Consider the following 12865-nt stretch of genomic DNA (forward strand, 5'->3'; position numbering starts at 1 on the left):
GTATGTAGATGTAGTAAATATTTCACAGATTTCGCCCGCAGCTCCTTATGTACTCCGTACTCCAGTTCCACACTGTACACACTATATGCAAAATTTTAAGGAGATCGGTTAAGTGGTTTTTACTTGAATTACGGACAAACAAACACACCTTTACATTAATACTATTAGTAAGGAAGAATGGATGCTCGTCGCAAGATAAAGTGAAATATTTTTCAGCTTCTCTAGCCCCTTTTCATCAGAATCTAAATCTGGCAGACAGAAAAGTTTTTGACCAAGCAGCATTTAGCAACTAGGAGTCAATTTTTTTTACGTGGATTAGTAAGTTAGTAAAAGATGGGCATTGGAACTGAATTTCCAAAAAAAAAGTAAAACATTCAATTTCAAAAATATATTAATCACAAGCAAAAGAAACTACCCAGTTTCAATTTGATTACAAAATGTGTATAATGTAAATGTCAGATGCCTGATCTTCCACTAGCTCTAATCACACAAGTATATGTATATTTTTGAATGAATCAAATAGCATAATGAATATACAAGTGTACCATATTAAGTTAAATTTATTACAAATACATAATGCAAGAAATAAATGCAATTCCTAGTTTGAGACCTATAATATAGCATAAAATTTAACAGCTTAATTGGAATGACCCATAGTTAACTTGATAAATGTTCTTTTACAACTGGGAAGGTATTACAAGGGAGGACATAGTGTTAAACTTAAAATATTGCATTACACTTTAATATTACAATTACATTAAGAAAGTTGTCCACAGTCATTGATGACAACCTTCTTCGATGGCTTGCCAGACTGGGAGCCGAAGGCTTCTACTTGCTTCACAACATCCATGCCCTCAACAACATTTCCGAAGACAACATGTCTTCCATCCAACCAAGAGGTCTTAACGGTGGTGATGAAGAACTGGGATCCATTGGTGTTGGGACCAGCATTAGCCATGGACATGACACCAGGGCCAGTGTGCTTCAGGACGAAGTTCTCGTCAGCGAACTTCTCGCCGTAGATAGACTTGCCACCAGTGCCATTGTGGTTGGTGAAGTCACCTCCTTGCAACATGAAGTTGGGGATCACGCGGTGGAAAGTGGATCCCTTGTAGCCGAATCCTTTCTCGCCCGTGCAAAGGGCGCGGAAGTTTTCACAGGTCTTGGGAGTAACATCTGTTCGCAACTGAAACAAAATGAAAAAATCTGCATTTAAGTATTTGCAAAATCAATATTATTACGTCTCAAATGCTAATAAAACTGACTAAAGTGCAAAATCAATTCTCAGTCTATCAACAATAAGATTATTGCAGATACAAAGTACTTTAGTACTAAGAACGGTTTAACGAGGTGTGGTAACATCAATAACACAAAACATTGTTTGATATGACAATAACAAAAATTACTGATTTATGGACTAAGGTGGTAATTTCCACTCGCAATACCACAGCCCCCCCCTGTCAATTGACCTTCAGCTAGCAAAGGAAATCTCGGTCAGCTAAGCAACAATGACACCATGTATCTATATATAGCTATAACACATGTAATGGTGCATTACATGCGATAGGTTTAAATGCAAATAAATTAATTTTTTTGAAGTAATAAATAAACACAAGTCCTTAAAACGTGTAAAAACGTTATGAAAATCACATGAGGCTTCTAGAAAAAGCGTGGTCAAATAACATCACGCCGGCCGGATCTGCCGGTTTGGTGACAGCTTTTAGTGATAAACACACATACCTCAATTACAATTCTTCCAAGATTTGTTCCATCAGCGGAAACATCCAAGTAAACTCGTGGCAAAGCCATTTTATAAGTTTTCAATGCAACCACCAATTTATTTCTCTTTGAGATATCACAATGACGACGCGTCTCTCCTCGATGCCGGGCGGAAATGGAGTGTAATCATAGACAATTTACTATTACATCATTTCCTTCTTTTCAGTGAATTCGCACATTTGACTGTTTTTATATGAAAACAATTAAAAATAAATATCAGTACGCAGGTACATAACAAAAATATTTAGATACATATTTACATGGTTTACCTAATATGATTTGTCTATACAAAATGTTATACAAATACAATTTTAATACAAAAATGGAAAGGTAAGATTGAAGACCTAAACGAATGTTCCTTAAACAAATAAACAAAGAACGTCCTGGCAAAAGGTCAGTTACGAATGTGGATGAAGCGAAAGAAGTATGGAGTGATCGTGGCAAGTGGAAAAATGAAGTCTCTGCCTATCTGTCCGGGAAAAACGTATGATTTTATGTATGGTATTACAAAAATGCCATATGGTATTAGTAGGTAATGCTGTTAATCTTAGGTTTCGATTTTAAGAAATTATAACTTTCCCGTCTACGCTGTAAAGGATAAAAACGTGATAATATATATGATGTGATTACATGCATATATACATATAGTCACGTCTATTTCTTTTGTGGGGCAGACAGAGCCAACAGTCTTCAAAAGCTGATAGCTTGACATTCAGCTTTTTGATGATAATAGAATTAAGATTTAAATACTGACAGTTAGCTAACACATCGCCTAAAAGAATTCCGAGTTTCTAAGAAAGAGAAGAAGCGATCTTATTCTATTTTTATTGGTGTCGGGAACTACAAGGCATAACACATGTTGTGATTGTTTACGTTTTTGTGTTTTAAACATATTGCTGTGTGGGTTTAACGTTTAATGTGAACTAAATTAAAGTGTCTCTTCCATTGAAAGTATTCCGTAATTCCGATACATAATACCATAAACGTAGAAAATTCGCGCGTTTGCATTCTGTCAGTGTCATTTATTTTTTGGTGTCATAATGACAGCCCATATCAATCAAACATTGGCATTTGACCCAACAATGAACTCAAGTGTCAAATCAAGTCAACACAAGTAGAAGTGAAAAGGGATTCCAGATCGCATCGGCAAAAATCTAGCAGTAAGATTTATTTATGTTATTTGAAAGATATTAGAGTAATCAATTGCAAAATTATAATAAATCGTTCTGCTTTGTCAGCTTACTACAACTTTGCCTTAAATGTGTTATATAAAGAAGTTGTTGAGGACCACATGGTAAGCAGTTTTGCGAAGTAGATAAACCAATAACGACAACTCAAATCTTTATTCCAAATTAATATGACTTTGCGCTCTTGAATATGGCTTTGTCTCGCAGCTTGATACACTAAACTACCATATATCTGGGATGATTTACACTGCGGCCGGTGCCGGTAGCAAGTACCTAGGTAGCGAAATTTCTGAATGAACCGATGTTACATACCTGTTTCTCCGCTAAACTCATGACACCCGTCAGAAAAGAGATACACATAGACAGAACACCCGCGTATTCAACTCGTCGCCTTAGAGTATTGACCTATCGTTTTAAAAATATTTCTTAACTGAGACACAGTCAGACAAATTACATTTATGTCATTAAAAAGTGGTTTCAGGACCAAATAAAAGTTATGGATTGTTATGAAATCTTTATATTTTTTATCATAATCATATATTTCTTGAATATGGTATTTATAGATCTAAACTATATACTGTTGTTTCAGTTATTAAACTTTATAAAAGATGAGTCTGGAATCTATTAAGTACAAGAGAGGCAACTTGGAGATTCTTGACCAACTGTTGTTGCCTTTACAAACTCGATATGTCAAGGTACAAGGAGTGGAAGATGGTTGGAAAGCAATTAATAAAATGCAGGTAAATAAGTACTCTCATGAATTTTCAATAAAATATAAATGCTATGATTAAGAGTCAAAAGCCTCTTGGGCACAAAGGTAGTGCGCTTGTACTTGTACACTGGAGGTCCTGGGTTGGAATCCGGGCCAGGACATAATGAGAAACAAACTTTTTCTAATTGGCCTGGGTCTTGGATATTTATCTATGTAAGTATTTATTACAAAATATAGTTTTGTTGAGTTAGTATCTTATAACACAAGTTTTGAACTTACTTTCAGGCTGACTCAGTATAAGTAATTTTGATCTGTATATAAAAAAAAATTGACTTTGAGTCATGACCAGGACAGACAACATTACTTTGTTGCTGAGTGCTGAAAAGACCCACTCAAAACACATATCCATAGATAGATTTCAGAGAAAATGCAATTAAGAAATGTAACCTGTAAAGTATGTGTGGCAGGTTAATTTATTTCAGTCAATCATTTCAAATAGATTTAGCTTCAATTAGATGAAATAACATTGTCATTCAGGTGAAAAGTCAGTCAAACTTCAATTTAAATGATTGTGAAATAATTGAACTTTAAATATGTAACAAAGGATTTTTTTTACAAAAAATGATTCTTTGTTATGTATATAATTATATATTTGAATGTTTTAGGTGCGAGGAGCCCCAGCAATAGCAATAGTTGGCTGTTTATCACTTGCCATTGAGTTGGAAAAAGATAGCTGTAGTGATAAAAAGGTCATGAGACAAGAGGTCAGTAGCCTTGTAATTATTCAGTATTGCATAAACCAATGAGTTTGCATGATGAGAGTGGTGAATGTGGATGCAGTAGAGGAAGTATGCTTGGAAATGTGGCAAGTGGAACAATATTTATAAATATAAATTCATTATTTTTAATTCATTATTATGGGACATTTCTACATCACTTAATAATTGTCATATCTTTTGTTTTTTTCACAACATTGGTTGACGTCAAATAAAACTAAATTTACTTCTGCTTCCAAAGCGTCCGTGCAGAAGAAGCACATTTTCTTCAATAACGTCAACTTCACATTCATCCAAGCTTAGTATAGAAATGTGACGGGAAATTACATTGTTATGATTAATTGGTTTATACGAAATTGCTGCGTGGTTCCCGGCACCAATGCAAAAAAGAATAGGACCACTCCATCTCTTTCCCATGGATGTCGTAAAAGGCGACTAAGGGATAGGCTTCCAAACTTGGGATTCTTTTTTAGGCGATGGGCTAGCAACCTGTCACTATTTGAATCTCAATTCTATCATTAAGCCAAATAGCTGAACGTGGCCATTCAGTCTTTTCAAGACTGTTGGCTCTGTCTACCCCGCAATGGATATAGACGTGACCATATGTATGAATGTATGAAATTTAAAGAAATATAATGTAGTTCCTGCCTACCTCTCCAGCCCCCATAGTACGGCACGCGCGACTCCGTTTTTATCGCACGAAAAACTATCGCTGTTTCCTTTTTATAACGTAAAACTGAGAAGATTAACAATTGTCAGTCTTAATGGCTATTTTGATTAGGATTTTGAAAAAAAAAATTAATCATCTCATTTTTTACGTTCCTACTACCCTCTCCTATTTATGATCCAAGAAAGTGGTGAATAACCTTTACCAGTGCAAAAACTTTGTAGTAAAATCGCGTGGCGTGTTATAATATTTGGCATCGTATTCTGCTAATTACAGATTGAAGGTAAGCTCAATTACCTGGTGTCGGCGCGGCCAACTGCTGTGAACATAAAATTGGCAGCGGATGAATTGATAAATTTAGCGAATACTCTATGCGCCGACGAGAATGTCGCGCCGGCCGATTTCAAAGAGAGGTGCGCGTTACACACATACATCACATAACTACTATTTACATTCGCATCTCGCAATCTTATCATTTAAGCTTGACTCTTGAATGTGTAATAATGACTTGATGTTTTTAACTACAAATGTTGTGTAATATAAATATTATAACATTGAATACTTCACATCAGATAATAAATACTTATAATCTGCACTAAATAATTGAAGAGTATTGTAGCTTATATAATGCCATAAATTCTCTTATAATTAATCAACATCATCCTTCTGGTGTTTATCTCGGTTGTGTCCTCACTACTATGGAGAGGAGCCCGAGGTGCGCCTATGGCCATAATTGCTTGATATTTAATTTTTAGCATATCAAAAATACTTGAATCTTTAAAATACTACTTACCTTTCAATGTTTTCATACATTTTTGTTTTGTCTCTATTCTAAATCAAGCCTAATGTTAAATGGCCATGGGTAATTTCATACAATTGACTTCATCCATACCTATAACTCTTTACACACTAATCAAGTATCAATTTCAATAGATTCATCAGCAGCATAGAGAGCATGCTTGCCAAAGACATAAATGACAACAAAGCTATAGGAAGGTTTGGTCGGGAAGCGATCTTGAGGAACCTGGATGGTGATGGTCAAGTGCGGCTCCTGACACATTGCAACACAGGTTCCCTGGCTACTGCAGGATATGGTACAGCTCTTGGTGTAATAAGGTCATTACATGAATCAAAACGATTAGGTATGTATACGATTTATGTATGTATTTATTATTAAAACTTGCTGTAGGATAAGCAGTTTTTATGAAGATTAAAATAAAAGTTGATAATCTTTATTCATGCACTAGTATGCACCTTAAGGAAATCATTGTAAAACTCAATCAACCTTAGGTTTCTTTTTACTTATTTACTATGTAGCTTTGTTTTGATTTGCTCTGTCTACTCCTTGATAAACACATTAAATATGTTTTTTACCCCTAATTAACAGAGATTAACTCAATGATAAATTTACGGTTCTACGGTTCTATGTATATGACAATTTTGTTATTTGCAATATTTTAATCAAACATAGTAGTATATTTTTCAATGTTATCTGTTTTATGCTGTTTACACTTCTGTTGAATAAATGTTGACTAGATAAATATAAATATAGAAACCATTTACACAAATATAAGCTATAAGTTTTTTTGAATTGAAATTTTACTTTCTTTAGATAGTCCTTTGCTGAGTGCGGCTTCAAAGTTATATATACCACTAGCGACCCGCCCCGGCTTCGCACGGGTGCAAAATTCGGAAAAAAGCAATTATTTAATAGATGTTATTATACATAAAAACCTTCCTCTTGAATCACTCTACCTGTTACAAAAAAACGCATCAAAATCCGTTGCGTAATTTTAAAGATTTAAGCATACAGACAAACAGACTAAAATAGCGACTTTGTTTTATACTATGTAGTGAAGCATAGATAATATAGCACTTGATCTGATTTGTTGGTGTTGAAATTTAATTTATTGAAATGTAAAATGACATAAAAAAGTGACTGCGAAGGCCTATTTTCCGATGAAAACATTGATTTTGAAATTGATTTCTTTATTTCTTTGTCAAACATACTACTGTACTATTCAAGTTTTTGTGTTTTCAGAACATGTTTACTGCACAGAGACGAGGCCGTACAACCAAGGTGCTCGTTTGACGGCGTATGAACTCGTCCACGAGAAGATTCCTTCTACCCTCATCGTAGATAGCATGGTATCTGCCCTAATGCATCTCAGGAAGATCAGCGCTGTGGTCGTAGGCGCTGATAGAGTAGGTATTTCTAGATCATTCCTTCTTTACAGACTTATGTACCTACAATCAAGGCCATGTTTCATCTTTTAAGCGATATGGAGCCGACAAATAACCCTTATTTTATATGTAACTCTGGTTACACCCATGGTAATCATAATTTGTGGTGATTGACAAAGCAGTCACTTGACTTAGCCAAAACAATTTCTGTAATGGTTAAAATAAAAGAGCTATTTACAATGTAATCAGAAAATACCAACACATTACTACGACTAGTAGACAACAATCAATGAATGTTTCGATTATAAATAAGTTATACAAAATTTCTTATATCTTACAGGTAGCCGGCAATGGCGACACAGCAAATAAAATAGGCACGTATCAAATAGCGATAGTGGCGAAGCACCACGGCGTTCCGTTCTACGTGGCCGCACCACTCACCTCCGTAGACTTCGCGTTGACGTCCGGAGACAAAATCAAGATTGAAGAGAGGCCGGACAGGGAAATGACGCATATTGGTGAACATAGGATTGCTGCACCCGGTATGTTAATTACATACATATAAGCACGTCTTTATCCCTTACTGGGTAGTCGGAGTAAACACTCTAAAAAAAGGCTATGTTAATGATTGGCTTGAGATTGAAATAGCACCAGGTTGCTGGTCCACCAGGTCAAAGAAGCATCCCATATTTATTTGCGTCTACCTTGATTGTTATATCACCTCTTCTTTTTTCTGCTCATTGTTGAATAGCCTTATGCGCGTATGTATGTCTTACACCTGTTTTGAATATTTTTGATGCAGTCATTTAGTGATTTTGTCATTTATCCATAAGAACGGATTTAAGGTACCTATATGAATGCCTTTTAAGAAAAGAAGTACATAATATAATTTCGGCTTAACATTACCGATTTACATAAAAAATATTGATAAAAACTTTGCGTTTTTAATCTGTCAATTTATTTATTTTTCAGGTATAAATTGTTGGAATCCCGCGTTTGACGTCACGCCCGCTTGCCTCATTACTGGAATCATAACAGAAAAAGGAGTGTTCGCGCCGGATAAGTTAAAGGAATCTATTTTAATATGAATAATACTTTTATTGTTATAATTATAACAGGAAACTAAAATAAATATTTCGAATACAGACGAAGACTTCGCGTCATGTGATTTGTATGTAAGTGAGTGGTATGTCCGCCCGCGTAAAATAAAAATAAAAACTGGTCATTTGCTCCTCACGGGAATTCCGGCAGAAATCTTCCCTGCACTCATCAAATTTCATATCATTAGACTCAGAAGTCTGGGTTGTGCGTTGTCTTTCTGTCAGTCACTCTTTAACGGAAGAGTTATAAAATACAAAGATAGATGAGGAAAACGAATTTTAATATTGTTTTTACTAAATTAAGTAAGTATTTTACTCACTCGTATACAAAACAGATGGCGTCATGTTATTGCGTATTAACAATTTAATATTAAGGCCTCAGTTTTATATCAACTGTTGAAATTATTGCATTATTATTCAATTGTCGTGACCTCACGTGCCTGTACTATTTAATATAACTGTTGTGCCTTTATCTTAAAACTAGTCAAATATTAGATTCTGTAACAGAATAATATTCTTTAGCTTCAACAAAATTAACTCTGTGTGTATTGTAATAAAGATTTGTTTATGTTATCTTTGACTGTACCTGCTCACTTAATTCTGGCTCAATTTTATCTTAGACTTGCTATTCACATGTTCGTTCAGCCGTATTTATGAGTGGTTACGAAAAGAAAGAAAGGAGTTATAAATCGACTTTTTTAATGTTTTACTATTCGATTTATTAATGTTTTGCGTAATCACTTGGTTATTAGATAACCACCTTGCTATAAGGACCTAAAAGGCCTGTGCTATTTGGTTGTCCATCCGCATACACATCATTTGATTTGGCTGTGAAGTGCGGGATTTTATGAAAAGTCACCTCCAAAAACGTTGTTTTATATCCATCTTTTTCAAATTAGGCAAAATAATAAAAGAAAGTTTTCCCACTAATTAGAAAGAGATGGCGAGGTACCATTTAAAGGTATTTTTTCCTGTATGAAATTTGCTTACATGTGTGTGCCGAGGCTTTCTATCTGCAAATACTTTTATTTTTAAATGTCACCCTGAACGTGTGTACGCGTTTTGTTTAATTACTGTAAGTATGTCATATGTATATTTGTATGTTTGAAGAGGCTTCCATAATGATAATTCGTAAATGACTTATCGCCAAAAAATTAGTTATTAAGGATGTTTGATATTTTATTGTATTTTGGTGCTAATAGGTTTTGTACGAAACCAATACGACAATCCATTTCTTTTGATAATGTAACTTACGTCACATAATTTCTTAAATAGTTTCAAATAAGTATAACTATTCTCCGACGGTCGTTTGGTCTGCGAACTATTTTTTATCGTGTCAACACTCCGATGTCGTTGAACTAATAGTCTTGTTTATACATTGTGTCGAAGTAAATGAGTTAATGTTATCTCATCGTAATAAGTCCTCCATCGTTTACACGTGCTAGTGATTAAGTGGTATTTAAGTATAAAGTGTAAAAGCATTTTTTCTATGTAGGTACTTCACTAAATGCCAATGTAGTTAAGGCCACACCCATCAGGGTAAAGCAAGCGGTGCGAGAAGGCTGATTACTTCATCGAAAATTTTCTACTTATCCACTGCACTCGGCTCGCTCGCTCGTTTGCCAGTTTGTCTTGTCATTTAAATTTTAAAGAGTTTTTCGTGACTGTTTATGTGGGTTCTTCTCATGGGATAACGAAGTGATAAAAAGATGTAGCAAATAAGATATTTGTCTTGTCAACATTCGTAAATGAGGGAGCAGATTCGGACATCACTCGTAAAGGCGCAGTTACGTGTCTTATTGGTAAATATATAAAATATCTTGCCCAAACTGATGACATAACCCATTTTTATTAATAAAATACGGTAAACGAAGCGTTTACTGTAAACACACTGAAACTTACACAATTTTATACTATCTGTTAATTTTTAATATTGATGTGTAGCATCATTTGTAAACACTGCTGTCGGTACAAATAAAACAAACTAAATTGTTCATGTTTTTAATTATTTGAACTCCCTTCATATCGCCCGAAAATTTATACGATCAAATTGCACATAATTATAGATAATTTGTAGGTATAGTGTTAAAGTAAGAAAAAAGAATGTTAGAGCCAACGTGCTAAAGTTAAGACTCCCCAGTTTTAGAGGGACACATTAAAACTGAGACTCTGATTGTAATAATTAATATATTTCATCAATAAGAACTCAAAATTACTCAATGTTTGGATTATATTTATAAACGCTAGAAGTTTTATACATATTTTTGTACCATTGTTATGTATACATCCATCACTAAGCTCTGGCTTAACGTAGCGAAATATATTGCCGTATAGTCGAAACGTGGGCTTCAGGACCCAGATAGTAGCGGAGGTTTTAACGAGAAAGAGTGAGTTTTCGGACGAACTAAATTGAGACGATATATCGAAAATCATGGACTGTCTTCACAATTTAAATTGTCTATGTGTAGACGTCTGAGCGCTTGATCTGTGCCCACACGACATGTGCATACAAGTACTAAAAAGTATTTTTCTTGTCTGTGGTTAATAGTTTTCAATATGTCAGACGGCAGGGACGATGAGAATTTATTTTTATTTTTAATAAGTTAGGATATTGTTAGAAAACTGTGAATATCATGCAGAAATGTAATATTAATCTGTGATCTCTTTCATTGTAAAATTAAAACTTTTGTATGGCATTGCTCTGAATTCATCATCTATTCACGTCACGAAAGGATCAAAGTGGTTCCAGTTATTGTTTTATTCTTGATCTTGTGCAGTAAATATTGGCGGCTATAAGTGTATGTGTATAATTAGTAAACAAGTGTATGGGATTAGTGTATTGTAAATAAAAAATATTGTTTGCACGCGCATGCGTTTCTGTTAAAAACAGACAAAGGTTTTGTGTAATTTGAAAATCAGCTGTATTGTAAATGCAATGACTTAGTTATATGAAAAGTGTGTGTGTTTAGAAGTGACAATGTTTAGTGAAATTGGTTACATAGTTTTTCTACTTCTCGCACTGCCATATATCGAAAGTGGTAAGTACCCTGAATTCTAATCATTCTCTGTCCTGTCAGTCTTCCCTTTCAAAATCACTGACAATAATGGGACTCTGTCGATCTTTTTATATTGTACCACTCAATAAAATACATAATCTAAACAATTGCTATAAAATTGCAAGATCACTGAACCATAGGATATGGTTTTTGTTATTGTCATGTCTAAAAATGCTGTAATCAGTAAAACAAAATAACAATTGGGTTCACTTGGGGTCAAGAATTTCAGTCAATTTTCATATATATAAAATCGCCTATTAACTTTCCCATTTAGATTCCTGAGATCAGTAAATAATAAGTCATTATCTACTTGCCTGTCATTAAGATTATCATTACACTACCCAAGGGATTATTTGGTTTGCTAATTATAAGAATATCTAGCTGTGACCCAGAGCTTCAGTCACTTGAAAATTTTAGGATAGAACATAAATGTTATTCTAGGGAAGAATTCTATCCATGTAATAAATTTTATCTAAGTGTGTCCAGTGGATTTTGTGCGAAAGACATGAACCTATGCTTACAAACTGTCACATTTTTAATATTAGAAGAAAGAATAATTTGTAACTGATTTGTTTTTATTTAATTAATCCATACCAAATATTATATATTTGTATTTTTGGTGGCAACAAATAAACCCAAAAACTATGTAACGTCTTGTGCCTAAACATAATAAATAATAATTAAAAGGTAGATCTTAATTCATAATATCCTCTTTTTTTTTCAAGTTGAGCCAAGTAAAGATACATAATCTAATTAATTAAAGCTAAGGTTGAACAAGGGACCTTACATATCTAATCAAACCCCTTTCTCAGAGGGAAAGGCAGTGACTACATTATTACTACTACATATTATACATAATTAGTTAATATAAATAATAGGGATCATGGCAAGTGATCCCTTCATACTTTTTGACCTGACCTTTCACCAGGACATCCTCAATTTTATTAAGGTTTTTTTATACATTTCAATGTATCACTCTCCTGTATTTGCCTAATGAACCTGCTTGCATTCATTTGCTCCACAAGACCATAAGATATTAACTAATTAATAAATAGCTAAAATCAATCAATATTACTGTGTCAATGACAAACAGGAATTCCTCTGTGGTTCAGACTTTGTGGTCAAGTTCATTTTTCAGGTTTTACAAAGTTATACTAGTGTATTTCTTTGAGTAAATATCTTTAAGGCTATGAGTAGGCAAAAACTACTCATAGCCTTAAAGATATTTACTGGGAAAAAGAAATTAGATGTTATATGTGCAATAGTTAAAGGTTGAATCAAAAAGTAAATTTGCTCTGTTATTCAAATATAATTAACATTTTATATAGTTTTGTCAATAAGTATATATAAACTAACTAGTACAATAGTACTGACAAGCGCAACAGATATTACGCTAAGTTTCAA

General features: G+C 33.9%; 3 protein-coding genes across 5 annotated transcripts in view; 2 read left to right on the forward strand and 1 right to left on the reverse strand.

The window, feature by feature from the left end:
• Positions 1–373: 373 nt before the first annotated feature.
• LOC106142895 (peptidyl-prolyl cis-trans isomerase) lies at positions 374–1910 on the reverse strand. Its single transcript, XM_013344834.2, has 2 exons — positions 1741–1910; positions 374–1186 (listed from the first exon to the last, which is right to left on the reverse strand). The coding sequence occupies exons 1-2, from the start codon at positions 1807–1809 to the stop codon at positions 758–760; spliced, it is 498 nt and encodes a 165-aa protein (XP_013200288.1). The 5' UTR covers positions 1810–1910; the 3' UTR covers positions 374–757.
• LOC106142893 (methylthioribose-1-phosphate isomerase) lies at positions 1824–10399 on the forward strand. 3 transcript variants are annotated; one of them, XM_060945745.1, is made up of 8 exons: positions 2817–2939; positions 3556–3706; positions 4344–4442; positions 5398–5534; positions 6055–6263; positions 7163–7326; positions 7646–7847; positions 8278–10399. In XM_060945745.1, exons 2-8 carry the CDS (start codon positions 3575–3577, stop codon positions 8391–8393), a joined length of 1059 nt encoding a protein of 352 aa, XP_060801728.1. In that variant the 5' UTR covers positions 2817–2939; positions 3556–3574; the 3' UTR covers positions 8394–10399. The 3 variants fall into 3 exon arrangements, with proteins under 3 accessions (XP_060801729.1, XP_060801728.1, XP_013200286.1); XM_013344832.2 differs by having other exon boundaries at positions 2934–3073; XM_060945746.1 differs by lacking the exons at positions 2817–2939; positions 3556–3706; positions 4344–4442 and adding an exon at positions 1824–1970 and having other exon boundaries at positions 5419–5534.
• A 487-nt stretch (positions 10400–10886) lies between these two features.
• Positions 10887–12865, forward strand: part of LOC106142849 (disintegrin and metalloproteinase domain-containing protein 10) — a 59543-nt gene continuing 57564 nt past the window's right edge. Inside the window, exon 1 of the mRNA XM_013344761.2 lies at positions 10887–11443. Coding sequence (XP_013200215.1) covers positions 11383–11443 — 61 coding nt within the window. The 5' untranslated portion in view covers positions 10887–11382. The remainder of the gene's footprint in view (positions 11444–12865) is intronic.

The sequence above is a fragment of the Amyelois transitella genome, chromosome 9 (genome assembly GCF_032362555.1).
Source record: "Amyelois transitella isolate CPQ chromosome 9, ilAmyTran1.1, whole genome shotgun sequence".
Classification (NCBI taxonomy): Eukaryota; Metazoa; Arthropoda; class Insecta; order Lepidoptera; family Pyralidae; genus Amyelois; species Amyelois transitella.

Coding starts and splice junctions, on each gene's coding strand:
- LOC106142895 (XM_013344834.2), bottom strand. CDS start 1,809: ATGGCTTTGCCACGAGTTTACTTGGATGTTTCCGCTGATGGAACAAAT. Junction 1,187..1,740: donor TTGGAAGAATTGTAATTGAG/GTATGTGTGTTT, acceptor ATTTTGTTTCAG/TTGCGAACAGATGTTACTCC.
- LOC106142893 (XM_060945745.1), top strand. CDS start 3,575: ATGAGTCTGGAATCTATTAAGTACAAGAGAGGCAACTTGGAGATTCTT. Junction 5,535..6,054: donor CCGGCCGATTTCAAAGAGAG/GTGCGCGTTACA, acceptor CAATTTCAATAG/ATTCATCAGCAGCATAGAGA. Junction 6,264..7,162: donor ACATGAATCAAAACGATTAG/GTATGTATACGA, acceptor TTGTGTTTTCAG/AACATGTTTACTGCACAGAG.